At 48.8% G+C, this 26,057-nt stretch overlaps 1 protein-coding gene across 1 annotated transcript in view; it reads left to right on the top strand.

Moving 5' to 3' along the window:
- EFCAB8 (EF-hand calcium binding domain 8) overlaps nt 1-26,057 on the top strand; it is a 3,172,177-nt gene that overhangs the window by 161,159 nt on the left and 2,984,961 nt on the right. The window contains exons 4-5 of the mRNA XM_085615170.1: nt 4,196-4,314; nt 4,587-4,690. Of these exons, the coding sequence (XP_085471296.1) occupies nt 4,196-4,314; nt 4,587-4,690 (223 nt within the window). The remainder of the gene's footprint in view (nt 1-4,195; nt 4,315-4,586; nt 4,691-26,057) is intronic.

The following is a 26,057-nucleotide window of genomic DNA, read 5'->3' as shown; positions in this document are numbered from 1 at the left end:
GATGTTTCTTCATTTATGTAGATGCAAATAGCAAGAGAGATCTGGTTTTTTTTTCAGGCCTTCTGTGGGGCTATCTCCCCAGAAATCAAGCTGACAAGAATCTTATTTCATTTACTTGATAATGCAGAGACCCTAGCCTGAAACCATCACATGTTTTTGAGTGAAACTGTTCTTAACTGGTAAAATCACAGATAAGTAATGTACGCATGCAACGTCATGTGCCATAGAGTTCTGTAGGTTAATACATCTCTTTCTGCATCCTCTCTTGCACACTTCGACTGTTCTTGTTTGTTGTAAAAACAAATGTCAACACAACCGTTATATAATGATAAAATAGAAGATTTGAATGTACCTGAAATACCTCTTGAAAGGAAACACAGGAAATAATTTTGAAAAACGGTGGTCCTTTCTGCTGATCCTTCTCGCACTTCAACTTTTGACTCTGAGACCCCACTAAAGGTAGCACTGGTGCCAAATCCACTGGATGACACCACATGCTCAGCGCTTAGTGGCACTGTGGCTATATCTCTCATTTGCTGTTAACCTTTGGTAACTAGAACAGTAAAGCTGTTCCACCCCTTTATACTTGTCCACATTCGACTTCAACAGTTTCAAGGATCGCCATTTATGACGGTCTGAACCGCAGGACCAGGGAGCACATTGGTAGTTCTGAAAAAATTATATGTCTGTGGAATACAATTATGTCCGTCATTTAAGAGTGCTACAAAGGCTGGAGGCTGAGTATCCCCGTCCACCATTACAAGCAACTGATGACTAATAGCTGGGTTAGCCATTTAGGTCACAGTAAGTCGGTAAGTGCCCCATGAGCTACTAGTAGGAATGCTTTATTGCCAGAAGTGAATGAGGCATCTGAGCTCCATCGCCTGGTCTTTGGCATAACAAGTTGAGGTCTTTCTTCCATAAAGTATAACTGAAACAACTTCTCTCTTTCTATGGCTATTGCATTTTGGGTCTAGATAACATCCACAGATCTCTGTAGCTCTATAATAAATCCCCACTGTTCCTCTTCAGGCTAACCAAATGCAGCAGGTGAAGAGCTGATCAGATCAGTTTAGATACAATGGCACTATTTAATTGCTATGTAATGTCCCAGGACAGAGTATGGGGGAACACTCTCCTGAGTCAGGAGACTTTGCTTGCTCTTTTTCTCTGTCTCCATGTAGGCCAGCTCATTTGAAAACATGACCTGCATTAAAAACAAAAACAATAACTGCACAGATGTATTGCTTGCTGATCCCTGTCTTTTGTGAAAACCTTCAAAGTCCTACTTCTCTGTTCATTTTGCAGCCGGTCTCCTCCCTTACAACTTCTTTCAGGGCGCTGAACTTTGGTTTAAACCTGCACTTAGGCTCTGTGGATTTTTAAACCATTTAGGAACAAACTCAGACCATTTAATCAGAATCAGTTTTTCCCAGCGACCCCACACATCTATAATGAAACAAGAAGAGAACCTGTGTAGATTGTAACAAAGCATATTCAATTGGAAGGTTTAGGGGAAATCTATTATATCACTTCCAGGTCCCTCTACTTGCTTTTGCATTTTATCAAAATGTAGGTAAGGAAAGGAGATGTTTTATATTGCTTGTGTGATTAAGCAATAGTTTTCCGTATTCTGATTTTGTTTGTGAATTTGTTCATTTGTGAAATTCTATGAGCATGCAAACAAGAGAGCCAAGAAATGTTTTCCACAAGTATATATCAAGCAGTACCATTACAGAAAACACGTTTATGCTCAAATACATGTTTTTCTTTCACATAGATTACCTTGTACTTGGCAGTGAACTTCAAGGATGAGTGTGAATCCTATTCTGAGTTAGCAAGGGTTTTGTTCCCTTTAGAGAGCGGGAGTGGCAGTGTCAAAAAATGTTCACCTTGACAGTGTATCAACATGCCTTTACATTGAGCTGACCACCCCATTATTCTGTAATATACTGTCATACCAACAACATCAATCCCCTAGACGTGTCTATCCAACACATCATAGGTTACCTACTACATCTCCAAAGGTGCAATTTAGTCTACACATCTATTAGGCTACACCTTGCTGCCATAGCAGCCTGTTTACAAAATAGACCACACCTATCAGTTTTCAGAGTGCATGCCATTATAAGGCCTCAAAAGGATAATTCCACCTAAAGTACCATCCTCGCCTTTGCGGAATTTAAACATCGTTCTCACAAGACTAATGGAACCTCCCTTTGAACCTCTGCATAAATGTGAGCTCCAATTTCTAACATGGAAAGTTGCTTCCTAGTAGCTATCAATTCTCTTAGAAGAGTTAGTGAACTGCAAGAGTTAACTATTCAGGAACCTTTCCTACAAATCCATCACAATAAGGTTGTTCTCAGAACCAATCCAAAATTCTTCCCAAAAGTAATTTCTCCTTTCCACCTCAATCAGTCTGTAGAGTTGCCAGTGTTCTTCTCACAGCCACAGACAGTCGCGGAAAGAGCTCTTCATACCCTAGATGTCAAAAGAGCATTACTCTATTACATTGAAAGAACACAACCTTTTCGTAAGACCAAACAACTTCTGGTGTCATTTTCACCACCACACAAAGGCAACCCCATATCGAAGTCTGGGATAGCTAGATGGATTGTTAGATGCATACAAATTTGCTATCACAAAGCAAACCGTACTTTATCTGTTCCTTCTAAAGCCCACTCAACACGAAAGATAGGGGCTTCAATTGCATTTTTAGGGATCTTTCCCTTAGATGACATCTGCAAAGCAGCTACATTGTCTACACCGCACACATTCACAAAACATTATTCTGTGGATGTGCAAACAAAACAGGAAGCTAGTATGGGCCAGGCTGTACTCAAAACACTATTTCAAACTACTGCAACAGGTACTGGTGGTCGCCGCTAAGGATGGGTACTGCTATACAATCTATGCTAAGTGTGTGATCTGCAGCTCATATGCCTCGAACGGGAAATGCTACTTACCAGTATGCATCTGTTCTTAGCATGTAGAGCTGCAGATCCACAAACGCCCACCCGCCTCCCCGGCTACCTTTATCTGTTCCAGTACTATCTTATTTAGATACAGCATACCCGGGCATCTTTCTGTCTCTTACAAAACTCCATCATTTCCCTGCTGGCGAAAAACAGTCTGAGGATGGAGCTAATGCCCATGCGCACTATGGTCCAAAGGAGGAGTCACCTGTCCCGTGACTTCCAAAGACTTTTCCAAGACAAAAACAAGTGCAAAGTTCCGGACCTAACACCAGATGGCAATCTATGATAAGTGTGTGGATCTGCATCTACATGCCAAGAACAGATGCATACTGGTAAGTAGCATTTCCCTTTTCTTTTGGCAATGTGAATGCAGGATGGTTTGTCTGAAGTTCCTTACAGATCACGGTCTGTGTGTGTGTGTGTAGCCAATCACAGTAGAGATTTAAAAGAGCAACCTGTTTAAAATTCACTAGTCTGGTCGTTCTGTGATCTCCTGCGACTGGACATTTGATGATGTGATCTTTTAGCTCATAAGTCGCGTCACAAAACGAAAGGCAGGTCGTTGCGTACCAACAATTTGCGCACTGCTTTAAAAAAAAAAAAGTTTCCCTATTTTTAATGAGAATGTAGGGATGGTTTGTCTGCAGTTCGTTTTAGACCACCTTCTCTGTGTTCGTGACCATTCATAATATGTCTAATATAGTAACCTGCCTAATTAATATTCACCAGGCAGATTGTTCTGCAACTCCCTGAGAATGAACATTTGGCAATGCAAAGTTTGCAAAATGAAAGATAGGTCTCAAAAAGTTGATGCACGAATTGGAACCACTATTTAGGACACAACACAGGCCATAGATCATTAATATGTTGACTACTGCACTGAATCAAAATCATGTAGATTTTTTTTTTTTCTAATTTGGTTCACATGAGATACCAGTCTTCCACTCAAAAAGCACCTTTAGTTACATCTGAGTTATGCCCAGTGTCAAGCTAATGCGATAGATTTAATAAAGATGACTATCTTGAAATTTAAAGGTCCTTACCCTTCTCAATAATTGTGAAATATCCAGTTGGTTAACAAATAAATTGCTTTTTAAATAATCCAATACATTTCTATAATTCATTTTTGAATGTGTATATTTCCATAGGATTTATTTGTATATTACATAGATTATGCACACATGTGAATAGTCACAATGTTTGTTTCTATTTAGGCTTAGATTTGGATACCTTTAAAGAAGCGATGAAGAGGATTGTGGGAAATGTTGATGATGAGGAACTTGATATTATTTTTAAGAAGGTTGATACAGAATGTCATGGCTCTGTGACCTTGGTAAGTATGACTGTCTCCCCAGAAAAATTCATAAAGGATAAAATATTTACTTCGTTACGGAGCAGTAGACTATGAGTGTTAAGTTTCAGGATTGCCAGGAGGATGTTGGATTGTTTTGGAATAATTTTTTTGTCACTGCATTATGATGATACTTGCCAAGCTGTTAAAGAATGAATATCACAGTATAAATTGAAAATATATTTAGGCTTTGATGACAATATTAATACATTTGTAATATTGCAATTTTTTTTACTTGTGTTTCTTTAAAACAGGCAAAATACCTGAATTATGTTTTAACAGAGTATCAAGGGAAGGCCAGCATGTACAAACCAGCAAAGCTCCTGTCGTTCCTCAAACCTATGAAGGTTGTCCCAGTGTAAGAAACAATGTCTTAGTCTAGGGTTTCCACGAGTAGACAGTTATATTTCATTGCTGATTTACAAATATTGTGTTTATGAATCTGTTACATTTCACCTAACATGATTTTTTAAAAATTCTTTTTAAAGTTATTAGCACTTCTCTTTTATTAGCCTTGGGCTCATTTAGACATAGCTGTTACCAAAACAGTTCTTAAGAACAGAATTTTACACAAGCCCTCAACAAATACATTTTGAATTTGTAAAATATGTTGGTTGTTTTCTGCTGGGGAAGCACCAGGCTCTTGCGTACCTTCTTTATTTCATTGTATTGCATATTGTCTTAGCAAGTTATCTCAGTCCCAAATCGCTTTTTGTTCTTGCTCGATGTAGTGAAATGGGAGTGACTTCCTTGGTCAGACATCCTCCACATTTCATGTGGGGGTCTTTTCATTTTTCATTGGAACGCTTGAATTGACATCAGACTACTACTTCTCACTGCTGTTTCTGGGGCATTTTGAGGTTTTTCCATGTCTTCCACACCTTTTCTTGCTTGTTCTGCTTCTTCCTTCCCTGATTCCTGTTTTTTTTTAGCAGCTTCTGCTTTTGGCAAATGGGTTTCCCATTCCCACTTCTTAATTTAGTTTAGTTTAGATTGCTTTGAAACAAAATTGTCACTTGAATACGAAATTGCCCTCTTGAAGTTGATTTGCAATGTACCTCATCTAGCTTCTTTTTTCATATGTATATATATTTTTACCCTGTTGTATTTTTAATTAATATGTCCTGGTTTGTTAGTCTTTAATACGGTGCTTTCAGGTGTTTGATTATGTCCATTAATCACTCTTTTAACTTTAATTGAGAGATTCTGGTGAACATGTGAGGTGTTAGATATTTTCCTTTTAGTATTCTGAGAGGATTAGTAGAGTTTAATCTAGCCCAGTGTTTGTCTTACTCAGGTCTTACAAGAAGTCTTGGGAACATTATGTGCATATAGCTCCAAGTCATTTTCCTGACAGTAGTGAGGATCCCTCTTACACAAACATTATTACAGTAGGAACCCTTGCCCTGTTTTTATCCAATTGAATATAACCAAATTCTCAAGTTTTATTCCAAACCTGAAAGTGTTCTTGCGGGTTGACCTGATGCAAATGACGTAGTTTCAGTGTTTGTCACCATGGATTCAAATATTCTAAACTAATTATTTATGTCCACTGTTGTGTTGGGCAATTCTGATTTTTGGGAGATTTCAGTCTCGATTCCTTATATAAGCTGCTGTAGATCGCCTTTAAGGGCGAGGTACTAAGTATCTTTCTGACATAATCTTTGAATTTTCTGCTTATGTACTTCCCATTGCATTTCATAATTTTATTTATTTGAGTGGGGCATTTCTCATATATAAAGCCGTATTGCAGTTAATGTTTGCATATATATAACGTGTAACATTTTCTTGATTATGGTTTGATAGTATATCAGTTATTCCCATATATGTGTTCACATGATTTATCAAGTTTTATGGAATGAAGAGAAGGTTCAACAAGATCAATATGTTATTTCTTGCTTTCAACATCATTCCATGTGAGATCTACCGTTTTCCTAATGTTTAGAAAAGCGTATTTAAGCTGCATACAGACTAGTTCAAGGCAGAGAGGCATAATCAACCTCTTGGGAGGCATTGATCGAGAGCAAGTAGAGGGTGTAAGCGTCCTTCTTGAAGACCACAGGCAGGCAGCTTGGAGCTGGATTGGTATTAGCTTGCAGGGAATGCCAGGACTACTAAATGCAGAGATGGAAAACAACCATCTTCATACAGATCAACACTTCAGTTGTTACATAATGGTATGCGGGTGAGAAGCCACAGTAGAAAGTTGTTCAGGCTCCTTTTGATGCTAAGACAGCTAGAAGCAAAAAGAGAGAGGTTTGAGAACAGAGACTGGCTAATTATTTTCAAGCAGAGAAATTCAGAAACTGTTAGTGCTGCAGTTTTTTTCTAATATTTTATTTAATTGGATTTGTTGCCACTATTTTGTTTATTTTAATAATTACATCTATTGACACATATGCAGTAGGATTGGATGTTGATTTTCATAAAATCAATCATAAACTATATTTCTAGTGTGTGTGCGTTCTTTTTTTTTTTTTTTGAAATATTTTTATTGAGTTTATCAACAACACAGAAAACAAACACCACTCGTTTAGTGCAAGGCATGGCATACAAAGGTTACGAGGTATCGGAGCAATGACAGTACAGGTATCACAGAGAGGAATAAACAGCCCAAGGATATCATACCATCGTTTCCTTCCCCGCCCATCTCCAGCGGTGGAGCCACTAGTCCTGGTCACTGAGATCCGAGTCTGCTGCATCCGGTGGGGGCTCACAGATATTTCCCCTGTAAACATTCCATCCACCCCAGACCTGGGACCATTTCTTGGAGCACCCTCTATGAACATATACAGTTTTTTCGGTCACCATTACAAGGTCCATATCTCGGATCCAATGCGTCAGGGTAGGCACCTGCCCCGATCCCCACTTCTGGGCTATATTACGTTTCGCAAGCATGAGCCCCAAAGTCACCCAAAGCTGGGTCACTCTCTTGTGGTCCGTCTGTTCCCAGACATTAAGGAGACACAGCCGAGGTTCCGGCCGCGTGGGAATTTTGGTTACCTGGGAGAGGATACGCAACACCCCTTTCCAATAAGTCGCAACGACAGGGCACTCCCAGAGGGTATGCAAGAAGGTCCCCTCGTGGCCACAGTTCCTGAGACACAGCGGGGACTCCACCCGGTGGAGTCTGAATAGGAGGGTACGGGTGTAGTATGTGCGGTGCAAAATTTTAAGTTGGACCAGTCTTAGCTTGGAAGATATGCCCACCTCCCTGGGGGACGAGAGCGCGGAATTCCAGTCCGTCTCATCAAACTCTCCAAGTTCTGCCTCCCACTTCCCTTTAAGGGCGGAAAAAGGGTCGGGGCGGTTATTTATTATCTTCCGGTACGTTAGGGACGTTGCTCTCTGGAGCAGATGCTCCATGAGGAGCCGGTCTTCCAAGGGCGATGACTCAGGGACCCGAGTCCCACATGGAATCGCCGCCCGAAGAGCGTGATGGACTTGTAAATATCGGAAGTGTTCGGTGTCCGCCAAGTCGTAATCCGCCTGCAATTGGGCAAAGGTGATCACCTCTCCCTTACGCCAGAGGTCTCCAACCCTGGAGATACCAATAAGATCCCACTGGTGGAACCCCTTGGTAGTGCGAAGTACCCCGAGCTGCCTAGTGTCCCAAAGCGGCGTTGCCTGGGTAATCTTTCCAGCCCAGCCCATCGCCCGCTGCGCCGCGTGCCATATCCGGAGGGTATGGGCTGCGGGCCCCGCCGGAACGCGACCCCTTTTTGGGTTGTAAAGGGCTCCCATCACCCCTCCGGGGCCGAGTAGTTGTCGATCCATGCGGTATGCGGGGTCATCCCCCGGCACATGGAGCCACTGGCTAATAATCATGAGGTGTGACGCCCAGTAATAGGTCTTAATGTCTGGGAGGGCTATACCTCCATCATACCAGCCACTGGTAAGCTTGTGGAGGGCAATACGAGGCGACTTGTCCTCCCAAAGAAGACGAGTGATCTCAGCGTTGACTGCCGTGAAGTAAGAGGGTGCAATCGGGAAGGGGGTATTTTGCAGCGCATAGAGGAATCTCGGGAGGGCGAGCATCTTAAAGAGCGAAGCCCTTCCAAGCAATGTCAGTGGCAAGGCGCGCCAGTGTTTGACGTCGGTGCGAAGCCGTTGGAGGGGCTGCATTAGATTTTCCGCGACAAATTTGCCTCGATCGGCCGTGACGTACACGCCAAGATATTTGAACCCGTCGTGAGCTACTAGAATGTTACAGCCTCGCGGAAGCCGCGGTGGGGAGCCTCGGAGCATATATAAAATGGATTTCTCCCAGTTTATTTCGTATCCGGACCTACTGCCGTACGATTCACATATGTTGAGGAGACAGGCGATAGAGCGCGCCGGCGAGGCGAGATAGAGGAGCACATCATCCGCATAAAGGGATATGCGATCCTCCCAGTCCAACGTCCACCTAAGGCCACGGATCATCGGATCCTGTCGCACCCACGCCGCCAATGGCTCAAGAGCCATAGCAAAGAGGAGCGGGGAGAGGGGGCAACCCTGCCTAGTCCCTCGACCCAGCGGAAAGGCGTCAGAGACGCGGCCATTTACCACCACCTGTGCAAGTGGCTGAATGTAAAGCAGCTGGATCCACGCGCAAATCCTGGGGCCAAGCCCCATATGGCGGAGGACGGCGAAGAGGAAAGGCCACTCCACTCTATCAAACGCCATCCGCGCATCTAACGACAGTATGGCCGCATCTTCCTCGATCGAGGAGCGGCAAGCAATGATGCCATGGAGACGCCGCAGATTCAAAGCGGTGTTCCGGTGGGGCATAAATCCCGACTGGTCAGGGTGTATTAGGGTCGAGAGGTAAGGCTGCAGCCGTGTTGCCAGCACCTTGGCCAGAATCTTCGCCTCGGCATTAAGCAGCGAGATCGGGCGATAAGAGGAGCACTCGTGGGACGGCTTGTTGGGTTTCGGGATCACCACTATTGTAGCCATCCTCTGATCACGGGGGAGAATCCCCGTCGATAGACCGTCCCTATACATGGCCAATAGGTGAGGGACCACTAGAGCGGAATTTTGCTTGTAGTATTCGATTGGGATTCCGTTGGGCCCCATCGCCTTACCACTGCGGAGGGCCAAAATCGCCAGCGTGATCTCCTCAGCCGTCAGATCCGCCTCCAGGGCCTCAGCCCCCGAAGCGGTCAGCCGAGGCATTGCGATGTCCCTCAGGAAGAGCTCATTGTCTGCCACGGTAGCAGAGGCCTCAGGGGTATAGATGCGTTGATAATGGGCCGCGAAGGCCCCGGCTATGCGCTGGGGCTCCGAGGTAAAGTCCCCTTTGCCCAGGCGAATCCGCGCCACCCACCGCGACGCTCGGTCCCCCTTCTCCAACCACGCCAGGAGTTTGCCAGCCTTGTCACCGAGTTCGTAGATGGTGTGCTGGGTGGCTACTTGTCTAGCTCGGGCCCCCTCCCAGAGATGGGACCTATACTCTTGCTGCGCCATATGGAGGGTATGTGCCGAATCTCCATCCCCGTGCAGTGTATGGGAGGCTTCCGCCTCTACTATCGCCCGCTCCAGCTCCAGTACAGCGAGCCGCTGGGTCTTCGTGTGGTCCGTAATGATGGAGATGGCCTGGCCACGGAGGATGGTTTTAAAGGCCTCCCAGAGGGTTGCAGCGCTCCCGACGGACTCAGCATTCTCGGTGAAATAGTTCTTGGTCGCCTTTTTGAGGGTCTTAGCGATTTTAGGGACTTTTAGATATCCGGGGCGGATCGGGAACAACGTGCGCCTACCTGGGTCACCGGACGCAAACGTGATGACCACCGGCGAGTGGTCCGAGATGCCCCTAGGGAGGTGCGACACCTCAGTCACCCCTTTGTACCCGGCCGGTGAGGTGAAGATGTAATCGATACGTGAGAGGGTGTGGTGTACCCCGGAGAGGAAGGTGTATTGTCTCTCATCGGGCCAGTATGCCCTCCACGCGTCCACTAAGCCAAGCGCGGTAGCAAAGTCTGCGAGCGTGGAGGCGTCGGCCCCGAGAGCCCTGTGTGAAGACCTGTCCAGTGCAGGGTCCATGGCTGCATTGAAGTCCCCGCCCATGATGAGCTCCCCCGGCGGGAGCGCCAAAAGGAATTCGCCCAGTGCCCTGAAGGAGGCTTGGTGTAGTGTCGGGGGGATGTAGACAGTAACCAGATTATAGACCCTCCCCTCCCATTGACAGGTGAGTGCCGCGAAGCGGCCATAGTCGTCTCTACGAGAGTCAAGAAGAATCAGGGGAAAACGCTTGTTAACCAGTATGCCCACCCCTCGGGACCCTGTCGTAAACTCTGAATGTGTCGCCATCTTAAACCCCCACCTATCCAGGGCTTTGGTGGACGTACCCACTAGGTGTGTTTCTTGCAAGAGCGCCACCGCGGGCCCCCTGCGCTTGAGATATTGCAGCACTAGCCCCCTCTTAATCTTGTCTCCCAGTCCATTAACGTTCCAGGAGAGGACCGCAAAAGAAGGAGAACGCTGCTGAGCAGGGGCACCCGGCAGTGAGTCAGTGGTCGCCCGGGTCAGGCTATGTGACGCCATCTCCAAGGGGGGGTGTGTGAAACGCGCCCTGCCGTGTGCCACCCCTGTGTACCTGTACCTGCCCAATCAGCCGAATGCACCCTTGAGTGGTTGGTGAACCTAAAACAAAACACAAATCAACATTTAAACGAAATCCCCATCCCCCCACCCCCCTCCCTGCCTCCCTGCCCTGCGGATTCACAACTACCCGCCACCCCAACTCAGCAGAGTGCTTAGTTCCCATAAACTTGGTACGTGCGTATGGGGGAAAGCCGCTCAACACACAGCCGCCAATCCCCACATCGTGAGCTTGTCCCCTCAAGCAGCAGACTGTCAGATGATAGAAAAAGAAAAGGAAAAAGGGCCCGGGGTCTTCAGCCCCATGTAGGTTCAAGGCCCCAAGGGCCGACAGCCACAGCAAGGCCCCAGGTCGCCAAGCGTCCAATAGTCCGGTCGCATCACAGCACCATACCTCAAGGCACTTCGTCACCTGCGCCTGAGTCCTCAACGTTCAGGGTTTCGTGAGAGGCGGGAAGGCCGCCCAGGGCGCGCTCTCCCCTGCCCCTCACTCTTGCCGGACGCCACCCCTCGAGCCATTCCGAGGCCTCCGCCGGCGATGTGAAGAACCATGTGTGCCCCTCCGCCTCCACTCGCAGCTTTGCTGGATACAACATTGAATACTTTAGCTCTCGAGAGCGGAGGTCTGCCATAACTGCCATGAAGTCCTTACGTTGCCGCACTACTGTAGCGGTGTAGTCCGGATAGAGGGTGACCTTAGCGTTGTCCAACCGCAGCGGGGGGGCGGCACACGCCGCCTGGAGGATCGCATCACGGTCGCGGAAGTTGAAAATGCGGGCCAGGATCGGGCGCGGGGGGGCCCCCGGCTTAGGCCTCCCACCCGGCACCCGGTGTGCCCTCTCAACCGAGAAGAACTTGGAGAGCCCGCGGGGCTGCAGCTGTTCAGTGATCAGTTTTTCAACAAAAAGGTCTAAGGCCGGGCCGCGTTCACTCTCAGGCACACCCACGACCCGCACGTTGTTGTGTCGGGACCGGCCTTCCTGGTCATCCAACTTGGCCAGCAGCTGCTTTTGCACCAGTTCAAGGGCTTGTATGCGTTTGTGGTGGTCTGCCGTGCCCCGCGTGAGGGTCTCCGTGGTGGCCTCGACCTCCGTCAGTCTGGAGTTAATTTTGGCGACATCCGCCCGGAGGAGCGCGACATCTGTGGAGATAGTGCCAATCGAGGCCTGCATCTGTGTCAGCGTGGCCATGACGTCCGCCAGCGTGTACTCCGCAGGCCCGTCCGGGGGGGACCGTTTCTGATCCTGACAGAACGCGTACTTTTCAAGCTTCGCCTGTGCCCCACTGCGGTGGCCCTTACCTCCCATGGTGCCAAGCCGTCTCCGCGACCACTCCCGGCCGATGCAGGCACAGGGCTACCGCAGGAGCGTCCGACCCACGTGCAGGGCCGGCCCGAGGACGGCGCCGCCAGACCACGGGAGCCGCAGTGGGCCGAGATATCTTCAGGTCGCCCCCACGGCGCGACCGCCGATGTCCGAGGCGCCCCAGCGCCCGCCGCCCCGGGGGAGGCACAGCCCCGGCCAGCCACCGGCAAAGCGACGGTCTCCACAGCAAAAGGTCAGAGTATAGGCAGCAGGCACTAGGGCGATGCACTGTATCCCACTACTACACGTGCTGGCCGGCAGTCTCCATAGGGGCCCCACCCGGGTCAGGCACCCACAGTTCCCTCAGAAGGCCGCAGGGAGGCCGCAACACACGGCGGCAGGGCGCCGCCAGCACCGCATAGGACGAATCACAGTCCGATCTCCACTGACCTCCTCGTAGCCGGCGAGTCCACCTCTGCTCCTCCTCGAGGCTGGTCGCCTCGCGGCGCGTGCCGCTGCCCAGGCCCCCCTAGGCACGGAGATGCGCGGGCGGCGGGACACGGGTTCCCACTCCAGGACGCGATGCAGGTGGCTCAGCTCACACGATCGTTCCGTGGGGCCGTCCCGACCCCGTCGCGGTCAGACCAGCACTCCGCCTTCGCCCCGGCGCGAGTCAGCCGAGGGCCCTCGAATCCTGCCGCAGGTCGTTCCGGGGACCGGCCCGTCCCGACAGAGCCCGGCCGCACGCAAGGCGACGCAGCCACGCCTCCTGCCTACCAGGCCCCGGGGATGCGAGGCCCAGCAGCGCGCCAGAGTCCCCGCCTCACAGCTCCGGAACGGGGGGGCCCCCGAGAGTCGAAAGGCCAGATCTGGGACGCCAAGGCCCCCGGACCCAACAACAGCCGTCCAAAGATGAGTTATGCCTGAGGGGGTGTCGGATAAATGCAGGATAGTAGGCCGGTGTGGAGGAGCTCCGGGCTCAGGCGGCCATGTTCGTCGCGAGCCAAGCTCCGCCCCGTGTGTGTGCGTTCTTGAGTGTGTTGATTGATGACGAAAAAAAAAAAGAGTTAGAACAGTTAACCACAAAATATCCTGGGAGTCTCACAGGACTGACACTTGCTGGGTACGCACCATCCTTATGTAATTCTCAGGTGGCTCTTGGGTTACAGTCCACCAGGTTTACTGCCTCCAGTTGGTAAGTTTGCATCATGCCTGCACTTTTTCCAGAGTCTACAAAACCTAACTTTGGCATGTATTTTGTATGAAAACTTCAAAAAATTTACCAGAGCATGGTGCCTTCCTATGCTTCCTCCTCATTATTCCCCTAGCCATGCTGACATGATTCCCAGACCTTGGACTTTCCAGAGTGCTTTGATGTTGCTGCTGCATATCTCTTACTCTTCCTGTACATGGTGATAAGTTGTCGCTTTTTTTCTGTACATGGTGAGTTTCGACAGACGGTGACGAGGTTAAAGGGGGGAGTTTTGACAGACGGTGACAAGGGAAAATGAAATAATTATTTTTTCCTCGTCGTCTGGCGAAATCCATACACACCGGCCCCGCCCCACCCCACCCCACACCACTCTTATCTGCACTGGCCACGGCTGCCTATTTAGCTGCTTGATTATAACCAGGGGAGCTGTTGCTTATATTATCCTTCACCATCAGAACCTTGTAGGGCAGTTCCATTTCCCTCAGTGCTTGCTTGGCTCGCTTTGGCTTATTCTGTACTTCACAGCTACCACAGTTGTAAACACGGTGCCTCACATATTTGTGCATTGTGGTCATAGAGAGATGTTGCCTGTGCTCTTCTGCAGCTTTGAGGGCTTGCTGTGAAGCACTTCTGCATCACGATGTAGCACTCCTGGTTGACAGATTCAAAGCCCTCACAGTTCTCGACATTCTCTTTTCTTCCCTCCACAGATAATTACCACCTGATTCTAGGCACAAATATGTGCAAGGTTGACTGTGAGTTGTTCTCCTCATGCGATCATCTTTGATATCTATAAACATAGCCTAGCTCCTATGTGTAGGATTCTGAAAAAGAACACATTTAAGCAAGGTAGAAGCGATCCTCCATAATAATAATAAACATGTGATTTGATATTCCTCGAGTAAAATAGTGGTCAGAGATTCAATCAATCCGTGGTTTATAAAACGCGCTTCTCACTCGTGAGGGTCTCAAGGCGCTGGGGAGGGGGGGGGGGGGGACGGGTAGCACCTCTGGATCAGTCGAAAAGCCCGGTCTTGAGGTGCTTCCTGAACGTGTGCAGGTTCGGGGAGCGTCTGATATTCACCGGGAGCTTGTTCCAGGTCTTGGCTGCGATGTAGGAGAAGGCTCTCCTGCCTGTTATGTTTCTGTGGATGTGGGGGACCTCTGCCAGTGCGAGGTCGGCGGAGTGGAGGTTCCTCCTGGGTACGTGGAAGGATAGTCTCTCATTGAGGTATTTGGGTCTGATGTTGAGAGATTTGTGGGTGAGGAGTTTGAAGGTGAACCTCTTCTCCACGGGGAGCCAGTGGAGGTCTCGTAGGTGTTGGGTCATGTGTTCGTGACGCGGTGTCCCGAGGACGAGTCTGGCTGCGGCGTTCTGGATGATTTGGAGTTTGTGTAGAAGGGTTCTGTTGATTCCGGCGTATAGAGCGTTGCCGTAGTCCAGTCTGCTGGTTATGAGCGCGTGGGTGACTGTCCTTCTGCAGTCTGGGGGGAATCAATTTGAAGGTCTTCCAGTTGATGCCCAGGCAGTTGAAACTGGTGGAAGCAATGGCGTTGATCTGGCGGTTCATGGAGAGGGAGGAGTCGAGGATGATGCCGAGGTTTTGTGCGTGGTCTGTAGGGGTGGGTGGATTCTCGAGGGTGGAGGGCCACCAGGTGTTGTCCCAGGCGAAGGTGCAGGGTCCGAGGATGAGGTCCTCGGTCTTCTCTGAGTTGAGCTTCAAACAGCTGTCTTTCATCCAGTCTGCCACGCTCCTTCCTGAAACAGAGTCTGGTGTCTTCGGGATTCTTCGTGAGTGAGAGGATGAGCTGGGTGTCGTCGGCGTAGGATACAATGCTGAGCCCATGCTGTCTGACGATGGCGGTGAGGTGGCCATGTAGATGTTGAACAGCGCAGTTGATATCGGTGGGTTCGGAGAGGAAGGGAGGGAGTCTGATCCTCTGGGTTATGCCGGAGAGAAAGGATTGGATCCGGTCGAGGGCAGCCTCTTGTATCCCCGCGTCGTGAAGTCTGGCTTCGAGCGTGCGTGTGAAACGGTGTCGAAGGCTGCCGAGAGGTCTAGAAGGATGAGGGCCGCAGTGTGTCCCTGGTCGAGTAGGATGCGGATGTCGTCAGTGGCGGCGAGGTGCTGTGGTTGCTGTGAAATCTAGACTGGGAGGCGTCTAGGATGGAGTTCTCTTCGATGAAGGTGGTGAGCTCGGCGTTTACAAGTCTCTCGGTGACTTTAGCCGCGAAGGGGAGGAGAGAGATGGGCCGATAGTTTTTCAGGGCTGTTGGGTTGGCCGTTGGCTTCTTGAGGGGTTTAACCTCCACCCGCTTCCAGTCGTCTGGGAAAATGCCGGACCTGAAGGAGCCGTTGATGGTCCGTCCTAGTTTGGATGCGATGGCGGCGGCGGCCCTGTGGAATATGTGCGGTGGGCAGTGGTCTGTTGGGCTCCTGAGTGGGTTTTCTTCATGGTCGCGGTGATGTGTTCGGTGGCGTGGTTCCAGAACATGATGGTTGGCTTGTCGGCGGCGTTGGGGGGTGTCTGGCATCCGTTCGCTGAAGTTGTCGTAGAGGACCTTGATCTTCAGATGGAAATAGGAGCTGAGCTTGTCGCAGAGTTCCTGGGAAGGTGTGACATCTGTGTCTTCGCTGGGGGGATTTGCGAACTGCTGTATGACGTTGAACAGTTCCTTGGCGTTGGTCTGGACTTTGTCTCTTATGAAGGTTCTTTTGGTGTTTATGTGCTGGTGGTATTCCTTCAGGGCGCTCCTGTGGTTGTTCCATGCTTCCGTGGTTTTCTGGTTTCTCCATGTTTTCTCTAGGCATCTGCAGGAGTGTCTGGCTTCTTGTACCTCTGTGGTGAACCAGGTAGCCTTCAGAGGGCGTGGTAGCGGAGGGGTGCGAGCTTGTCGGCGCAGCAGGAGATCCAGCAGTGAAATTCTATGGTTGAAGCGTTGGTGTCGGTCGTGGTGCTGGGGGGGGGCTTGGAGGAGGGTGGTGTGAAGGAGCTCCTATGTGACCTTGCTCCTGTTCCTTCGTGGTGGGAGTGGGGGGGCTTGGGTGCAGTGGTGGTGGTGAAGTGGACGCAGTGGTGGTCCGTCCAGAGGGGCTGGGTGGTGTGGCTGAAACGGATGTTTGTTCCTCCCGCGAATATTGGGTCGAGGGTGTGTTCAGTTTTGTACGCGGGCATGTTGACCAGCTGCTTTAGTCCGAAGTTGTCGAGGGGAGAGGTGGAGTCGGGGTCGTTGCAGTTGTCGAGGTGGAAGTTCAGATCCCCGAGTAGAATGTAGTCCGGGGAGGTGATGGTGTGGGGTGCGGCTAGCTCGGCGATGGTAGTTGCGGACTGGGTGCGAGGTCCCGGCGGTCTGTAGATGAGGGTGCCGTGTAGTGTGGTCCTGGGGCTGGTCTGGATCTGGAAATGGAGGTGTTCTATGTTGGAGTGAGGGTCACTCGTGCTGGATGTGAAGAGTCGGAGGGGGCTCTTGTGTGCGATGGCGAGTCGTCCTCATGAGCGGTGGGGGCGGTCCTTCCTCTGGATCTTGTAGCCTTCAGGGATGGCAGTGGCGATGTCAGGGCCGGAGGTGGCGTTGGTCCATGTTTCCGTGAAGAAGGCGACGTCGGGCGAGAGGGTGTTGATCAACGTCTCAGATCTCTACAGCGTGTCGGTGCAGGGAGCGCACGTTGAGGAGGATGCATGTCAGGGTTTTGGTGGTGCATGCATCAGGCGGGCCTTTGGTGTTAGTGTGGGTTTTGTCGGTGGTGAAGGATCTGCGGCAGGGTCTGCACAAGAACTGTCCATGGGTGGTGTTCGGCGAGGCTCTTTTGCAATCGATGTGTCTTCCGGGATTGAGTGAGTGGAGGGTAGTGGAATTGGAGCGGTGGAGCATAGGAGAACCAGAGGTCCTGGCCCTGGTCACGGTCGGGTTGCAGACGGGCTTGCCTTGGGCGTGCCAGTAAGTAGGAGAGGGGGGTGGGACTGGAGGTGGGGAGGTGGTAGCAGGGCTGCGTCGTTGGGAGGGGCCGCAGGGGCAGCAGCAGCGGGAAAAAGGCTGCCTGGAAATATAACAGAAGAAGTCAGAAATCCTCAAATCAAGTACTAGGAATAAACTTAAATTATAACGAAGATTAAACTAAAACTAGTCTCCCAGCAAAGTCAGGAGAAGACCAGGTGGTGTTGGGTACAATGCGCAGAGGCGGCAGACTGCCGGCGCGAACCCAGAAGGTGGGGGGTCTCTGGCGCTGAGGACCTGCAAGCGGAGCTGCTGGGGAGAGTGCTTGCCTGGACCGGAGGTCTAGGTATCACACGCGCTCTACCGCAGCGGCCGCCACTAAGTAGGGGAGGGGGCGGGATTACTTACTAATTGTCACATAGGTTTATTTTAATGCAGTTGAAAACAAATGAAAGTTACTATTTATTTGCAAGGTAGCAGAGAACTTGGATCAGCAAACACGTGTTTCGCAACTCAATGTTGCGCAGGCCTGGGGCTTTTCAAAGGCTGTTTAAGTATAATTACAGGAATTCCATTCATGCACATATGTGTTACATGCAGAAAAAAATAATAGTAGAAGCATACGATAAATGCAGATGAACATTACATTAAGGGAAAAGGACAGTCAAAAAAGAGAGAAACAACCATAATTAAAAATATGTATTAAGAAATACCATATGCATTTGCATCGGAGTTTCTTGTGCTACAATTCGTGCTAACAAAGCACTCCATGGTTTTCGTGGGAGATTTTTTTTAAAAAGGATAGCAAACTGTCATATTTGGTGTCTTGATGCTTGTGTTATACATGACGGAATTAGGTTTTTAGGGAGGTACGTTCAGGCAGGAATCCTAAATAGTGAGTCAAACGGGGGTTTGACTGAGGCATGCAACCTGGAGGGGGAGTCTCAGAAGTTGCTCAGATGGATTACAGGCTGCATTGTCAATATAAGCAAAGGTGTACCTAAGATGGTTTAACGTCAAAAATAGCGTTGTAGGTAAGCCATATTAGTCTGAAAGATAATACAATTTTAAGAAAAGGGTTTGGAGCAAGCTCATGTTCTTTATGTGCTTTAAAAGTTAACCTAAATTTGATGGGACTTTTTGAGTGATAAGCCCATGCCTGGCCTTGTGGTCCAAATCATATCTGCAGGTAGTAGATATTCATGCTTGTTTAACAGCCAAGTGACCGTAACAGTACTTTTGTAAGAGTGGTCAATATTGGGAGGAAGAGAGTTGGGGACGGGGGGGGGGGAGAGGGGGGGGGTAGGAGAAATGAGAAAATAAAGGCAAGAGACCGGTTTGAAAATTTATCACTAGTATCCCATTGTGGAAAAGAAAACGTTCTGCATATCTAAAAGTACAACTGCGTTCCTTTTTAAAACATAGCTAATTAAACATTAGAAATAATTTATAAACAATGTCCTGAGTGGTCTCGAATGTGAAAACAAATTAATTCCCTTTTTTTGTATATATTTTATTTATTGACAATATTTTAATAAGCATACAGTCTGGCTAGGTATATCATGAAAGCAACATTACAATGTCATATGTGTACATTACAGTGTGGTACTAAGCACTGGTCACAATGGTGTACCTACAAGCAATTAGCATTCTGAGTAATTGAACAGGTATGTTATGGTGGCATTCCTTCAAACTAATATAAGGCAGTCAGTCACATAATGATATCTCGTCTTGCGTGGTTCACCTTTGCTGACTTAGGCCATATAAGTCCTGATATTTTCACACATGCCCTTAACACTCACTCAGCTGTCTCCCCATCACTGGCCTGGATTTTATAGCCCCTCTACTTGCTCCCTCTCTGTTTCTTTCTCCACTATACCTCTGGTCTTTGGGACAGCTCTGTGGTGGAAGGAGCTGACTATATACATCTGACTGCGTGTTACAGTACACCATGTCCTTGTGCCATTCCTCCTATGTCGGGACAGGCCCCCTAGCCCATCTCATTGCCACTCAGCGTTTGGCCAGCAGGAGACTGATGGCCACTAGCCTTCTAGCCTTCTTGTCCACTATCCTGTCATAGCCGAGTAGGGCCAGTATTGGGCCCATTACATAGCAAATCTTTATTGTCTGAGGAGAAATATCTGGAAATGCCTTCTGTATTGACATGGCCAGTCCCGGGGTCTATGTTTCACTGTAAAGTCCATTCCCTGTAGGGATATGGACCACCTCAAAAGATTTGGATTTTCTCCTTTCATGTGCATTAGCAATCTGAGCGGTCTGTGGTTAGCTTGAACTAGGAAGTGAGCACCAAACAGGTATGGTATGGTCTCAACTTCTTCAGGGACCAAACCACGCTGATCTCTGGGGGCTAGCCTTCTGCTTATGAAAGCAACAGGTTGGTCTTGTCCATCATCATTGGTTTGGGATAGGACCGCTCCTATCCCTAGCTCAGAGGCATCAGTCGGCACTCTGAACGGCTTAGAGTGATCTGGAGCCCTGAGAATAAGTGCTGAGCACATTGCCTTTTTTAGGGTGTTAAAAGCCTTTTGGCAGCCAAGTGTCCAATTCACTTTCTTGGGCATCTTGTTGGAGGTGGGTTCTGTGAGAGGAGTGACAATGGACCCATATCCCTTCACAAACCTCTTATAGTACCCAGTTAAGCCAAGGAGCTCACCAATCCAGAATGGTCTGGATTTTGGGTTGAAGTGGTTGGACATGGCCTCCACCTACAAAGTACCCCAAGTACAAATAAATCCCTGCCCTATCTGGCACTTGGATGCCTTGATAGTTGGGACTGCAGCTTGCAGGCCCTGTAAAACCTTCCCTAGGTGGACCAGGTGATCCTGCCAGGAAGAGTGAAACACAGAAATATCATCAAGATAAGCTGCACTAAAGCCTTCCAACCCATCAAGGACTTGATTCACCAACCTTTGGAAGGTGGCAGAGGCCTTCTTAAGACCAAAGGGCATCACAGTAAACTGGAAGTGCCGAGCAGGTGTGGAGAATGCTGTCTTTTCTTTTGTTCCAGGGGCCATGCCAGTCTGCTAGTACCCTGCAGTTAAGTCAAAGGTACTTAGGTATTTGGCAGCCCTGGGGATGGGGTGTGTGTCTGTCCTGGTTACAGCATCGAGACCTCTGTAGTCCACACAAAACTTAATTTCTCTCTTTCTATCCTGTGGATTAGGTTTGGGAACTAGGACCACTGGGCTGGCCCAGGACTCTCAAAAAGCTCAATGACCCCCAACTCCAGCATCTTGCTGACTTCAGCTTTGATGCTTTCCTTGACTTGGTCAGACTTGCGATAGATTTTTGTTTTGACAGGCAAGCTGTCTCCAGTGTCCACATCATGGGTACACCAGGGTGTCTGACCAGGGGTCAAGGAAAAGAGCAGTGCATATGGTTGTAGAACCTGTCGGCAATCAGCTTGCTGTTGGGCAGAGAGGGTGTCTGAGTTCACAACTCCATCCACTGAGCCATCTTGGGGGCTGTAAGAGAGGAGGTCAGGGAGAGGTTCACTCTCTGTCTTCTGATCCTCACTAGTAACCATGAGCATGGTCACATCAGCCCTGTCACAATAGAGTTTGAGGCTAGTGCCCAAGTCTACCAAGTAGGTGACCTCACTCTTTTTCTCCAGGATAGGGTAAGGTCCACTCCATTTGTCCTGGAGGGCCCTTGGTGCCACCGACTCCAAAACCAATACCTATTGGCCTGGATGGAATTCTACCAGTGCATCCTTTTGGTCATATCAGAGCATTTGGAGCTCCTGGCTAGCCTCAAGGTGTTTGGATGCTCTCTGCCTGTACTCTGCCATCATGGAACGAAGACATAGTACATAGTCTACCACATCTTGCTTTGGCACATGATGGGGGGGTCTCCCATCCTTCCCTCATAAGTGAGAGTGGTCCCCTTACTGGGTGGCCAAACAGAAGTTCAAAGGGTGAAAACCCCACTCCCTTCTAAAAGACACAAATTAGGGCCTACACTATCACAGTGCCTGTAGTAGTAGTCATAAGGGGAATGGCTTAAAGATACCTGATAGCATTATCCACTACTACTAATATTAATTTGTTTCCTGAGGCTGTGGGATGCTCAAGTGGACCCACTATATCCGCTCCTACCCTCTGAAAGGGAACCCCAACCACTGGTAGTTGGATTAAGAGGGACTTTGGGTGCCCACCTGTCTTGCCACTGGCTTGACAGGTGACACAGGAGCTTACAAACTCCTTCACATTTTGGGACATCTGGGGCCAATAAAAGTGGGTGACCAATCTTTCAACACATTTTGGTCTGGTCCAGATGCCCAGCTAGGGGGATGTCATGGGCTAGAGTGAATAGGAACTCCCAATACAGTTGAGGCACTACCACTCTCTTAGTGGCTCAAGGTTTGGGGTCTCTGGCCTCAGTGTACAGGAGTCCCTCCTCCCAGTAGACTTTGTGACATCTCCCTGCTCCTGTGCAGCCGCTTGCTGCCTCAGACCTTCAGGAGTGGCGCAGACCTGCTGCCCAAGGCACAGCTGTTCCCTAGAGGGGCCTCCTGGTCCCAAGAGCTCTACCTTGTAAGGTTCATGCTCCATGGGCTCAGTTCCCTCTGGGGCTGACAAGTCCTCTCCCTGGTGAGACTGGTCCTGATCTTTTGGCTGTGTGGGAGCTGTTTCTCCAGTCTTCCTACCTTTGCTCTTGGGAGGTTGGGCTGTCATTTCAGGTTCCACTCCTCCTTTTTAGGTCTCGCCTGACCCAGCGCATGCGCTGGTCTGGCGAGACTTATTGAGAGGGCTCCAAAAAGTGCTACCAGGCCAGCCTAGACCTACAGTGCATGTGCGCGGGCGCGCGCGCCGTGCTTTACCGCGGTTACCTTCACTTTCGTGTTGATTTTTGATCGGGATCACTTTCGTGGCCGCTTGGCATAGCCAATATGTCTCGCTTTGGGACCTTATAAGTATATAGTTATGCAACTGTTGCATGGCTAAACACTTATAAGGTCCCAAAGGCGAGACCTATTGGCTATGCCAATGCTTGTTCACCTTGTGCTAGGCATTGTGCTCTTGTCTTTACACACACTATCACAGGAATTTGCAGCATGGCTGCATGTGTCTTTCTCACTACCTCAGCCCATGCTGAGGTCTCCAGATCATGCCCAAGCAGACAGGTGGCAGAGAGCTTTGGAGAGACCACTACCTGTTTCAGGCCAGTCACCCATCCAGTCTAACATCACCATAGCCATTGCATGGTTAGTGGTGACACTATCGACATTGGTAACTGGATAGGTTTTTACAGTTTGGTATTGCTCTGGGGAAACCAGTGTATCTCTCACCATAGTGACACTGGCACCTCTATCCCTCAGTGCTTCTATCGTATTCCCATTCACTAAGGGGTACTGCAGGTATTTCTTTAAATTGGGGGCGTCAGACAGCCAAAGTGGCTAACCCTCCCTCTTCAGGGACTAAAACAGACTTGGTGTGAACCCCGATTTGCTCTGGGCACACTATTGATCCCATCAGGAGATTTGCCATACCAGTAGGTACTGGTGGGGAACTAGGAGCTGTTTTGTTGAGACAGGCAGTATCTCCAGTTCGGTGTCCCTTCTTGTTATAGTGGAAACACCAGGCCTTCGCAGGATCAACAGTTACCCTTGTACCCACTAGTGGGCTGGGAAGAGTTCTTGGGCCCATCCCCTGACAATGATTTTGGGGGCTTTAGAAGACTCTTGGATTTTGTCTTTGGGTTTCTCACCCTCCTTCCACTGGGGAGGCTTGGTGACCCCTTTCTTTTGTTCACTCCCAGTGGTTGTCTTGGTTTCCCTTGTCTTGACCCAGTGTTCTGCCTTCTTTCCCAATTCTTCGGGAGATATTGGACCTAGGTCTACTAGATGCTGATGACACTTTTCATTGATGCAGTCACTTAAAATGTGCTCTTTCATAAACAAATTATAAAGACCTTCATAATCTTGGACTTTACTTCCAGTCAACCAGCCACCTAGTGTCTTTACCGAGTAGTCTACAAATTACACCCAGGACTGATTCTGGGAATTCTGAGCCCCCCTGAATTTAATTCTGTACTCCTCAGTAGTGAGTCCAAATCCCTCAATCAGGGTACCCTTCATAAGTTCATAGAACTCTGCTTCTGCCCCACTAAGGTTCAGAAGTCTGTCTCTGCACTTACCAGAGAACAGTTCCCACAGGAGTGCCCCCCAGTTAGGTTTCATCACTTTTCTGGCTTCACAAGCCCTCTTAAAGGTTGTGAACCACTTGGTGATGTAATCATCATTCTCAAATTTAGGGACAGTCCCTTTGGGGATTTTAGGATCATAGATCCTTCTTTTTCTAAACTTTTTAAATGGCTGCCACCATTGATGGGCCCTAGGCCCATGTCTGCTCCCTCTTTTTCTAGAACTAGTCTCTAGGTCTAGTGTCTTGGTTATCCTTACTAAAAGGAGATCTTCCTCTGTGAGGTGGTCCTCACTGTCTGGTATGGAGTTGGTCCTAACTCTGTAGGAGCCAGCCCCTGTACCTCTTGGGTGTGAAGTGTAGGACACAAAGTTCCCTTCCTCCCGAAGTAGTTGAGGTAGTTGGTCTAAGACCTCCTCATCCTCACTACTTTCCCCATTCTCTTGAAGGTCTTCACCTTATTCTGTGGGGTGGTCCCTTACATGCCCTGCCAGGAAATCCTGGAGTTGTACCTTGGTAGGTGTGGAAATATGGATTTTTATGATCAGTTATGTCCCCTATCTTGGACCCCAACGGTTTCATGTATAAATCACAAGTACATGTATGTTCCCTCCAGTTCCAGTTATGAAGACGCAAACACTTGTGCGTCCACCGTCAACATGTCCTCTTTCAGATCCGCCATGAATGGGCCGGATATTCCATTCCTAAGTATGAAAGGCCACCGGCTTTATATGGTTCATTTATGCCATTTTACAGTCCAGGCGAGTAGGCCCTGATTCTGCCATCAAGCCTTTTCCTGCCTTCTGCCTCTGAAAGCTCCAGTCTGAGCTCGCATCTGTATCCATGAACTTTGTCCTATTCCCTGCGCGGCTAACGGTGCCTGACTCCAGCCTGTTGCCTGCCAAAAACTGTATTTCACCTTGTGATTATCTGCTCCGCTCCCTATCCAATGCATTCCTGTCTAGTAGTTTAAGTAAACATTCTTCCAGCTACCGAGCAAAAGGCCCGGCTTCTCTGTCTTTATGCAAGTAATTCATAGCCCTGTTACTATGGAAGATTTCTGCCCTCGCATCTAGTGTAGACACTTAGACGCTTGTACACGCACTCACAGTCAGTATAGAATAGATTTTGTTCGAGAGACCTTTCTTTTTGGATAACACAGTTCTTTAAACATAGGATATTAGATATGATTTGGGATTAGGTTGACATAACCCCAGACTTTTGTCTCCACATGTAGAGCTAAATGTCAAGTCCCTTTCTCCCTCTAGTTGCACGTCAATCACACGTCATGCGACTGTGCACGCATCTCTGCCAAATATTTCTGCTGACATTGCAGGATTCTCCAGGTATCCACCCACACATGACAAATTACCCATTATCATCAAGTGGACGCCCACATGGACGCCCACCTTCACGCCTACTTACACGCCCACATGCTCTTATCTCATTCTCTCTTGCTCTTTTGCTTACGTACAATTGAGAAATGTATATATACTGTACTCTGTGAATAATGTTTTGAGAATATTGAGAATACTTTTGAGCCCCTTTCCAGATCCAATTTTGGTGATGGAAATATTCTCCCTTTGACTCGAGTTATTGGAATAAAGCCCTTTTAGAACCTGATACCACAGACTCAGCCTCTTGCTTTATGCATGATCCTATTGATATTCTGAAAAATTCTGAGAGCGTAATATTTTATTTACCACATAATGGCGCCCGAACAGTTTAATCTCTTTCCCCACACGCCGGAGATGAAGGTCCAGTTTTGCCCCCTTCCATAGCCGTGACGGACTTCAAGCGCGCACGTCGCGGGTCTTCCCGCCAACTCCCTCAGGCCAACGAAGGGGACAGACTGCGACCAGGCATCCATACGAGGCGGTGAGGAACGCAGATTGTCCTACCCAGAGCCCACCTGCGAGAGAGCTGTGTCCGAGGTATACAGAGGCCCACCAGATTCCGAAGTTCCGAAGTTCCGCGTCGAGTCCAGTCCGGTCCAGTCCAGTCCAGTTCAGTTCCGAGGCCTTCCGTTCCGAGCTACCCGGTGAGTACCATTGCCGGGGAGGCGTTCTGACGTGCACATAGGTTGTGCCGGTCAAGACGGGTTTGGGTACACAAATCCGGTCTGCACTGTTTCAGCAGTGTATCTGTACTGTTTAGCAGTATATCTAGTATGTCTAGTATATAATTCAGAATCACCTAGTTAGTGTCGAGTATTATGCTAAGTGATTAGTTCCCTAATGGCCATTGTTGTTCATTAAATGTTAAATGTTAAATGTTTTAAATACGTTCTACATGTTGTGGTGTGAATGACTGCTCATTATTGTGTTTATTGTATTAAGTGTGTTCAAGTAATAAGGTCTAAAAATGCCGCTCTTTTCAAAATTAAGACAGATCAAAACTAGAAAGGGGGTACTCGAAGAAGCTGTTCCCATTCCACCTAGGGACACTCCAGGGTACTTTATGTATCATAAGCATGGCCTAGATGCCGTATTATTTCTTGATTTATGGGTGGACTACACCAAGGA

The sequence above is a fragment of the Triturus cristatus genome, chromosome 7, assembly GCF_964204655.1.
Source record: "Triturus cristatus chromosome 7, aTriCri1.1, whole genome shotgun sequence".
Classification (NCBI taxonomy): domain Eukaryota; kingdom Metazoa; phylum Chordata; class Amphibia; order Caudata; family Salamandridae; genus Triturus; species Triturus cristatus.
Note: the sequence above shows the minus strand (reverse complement) of the source record. Positions and strands in the feature narration are given on the sequence as shown.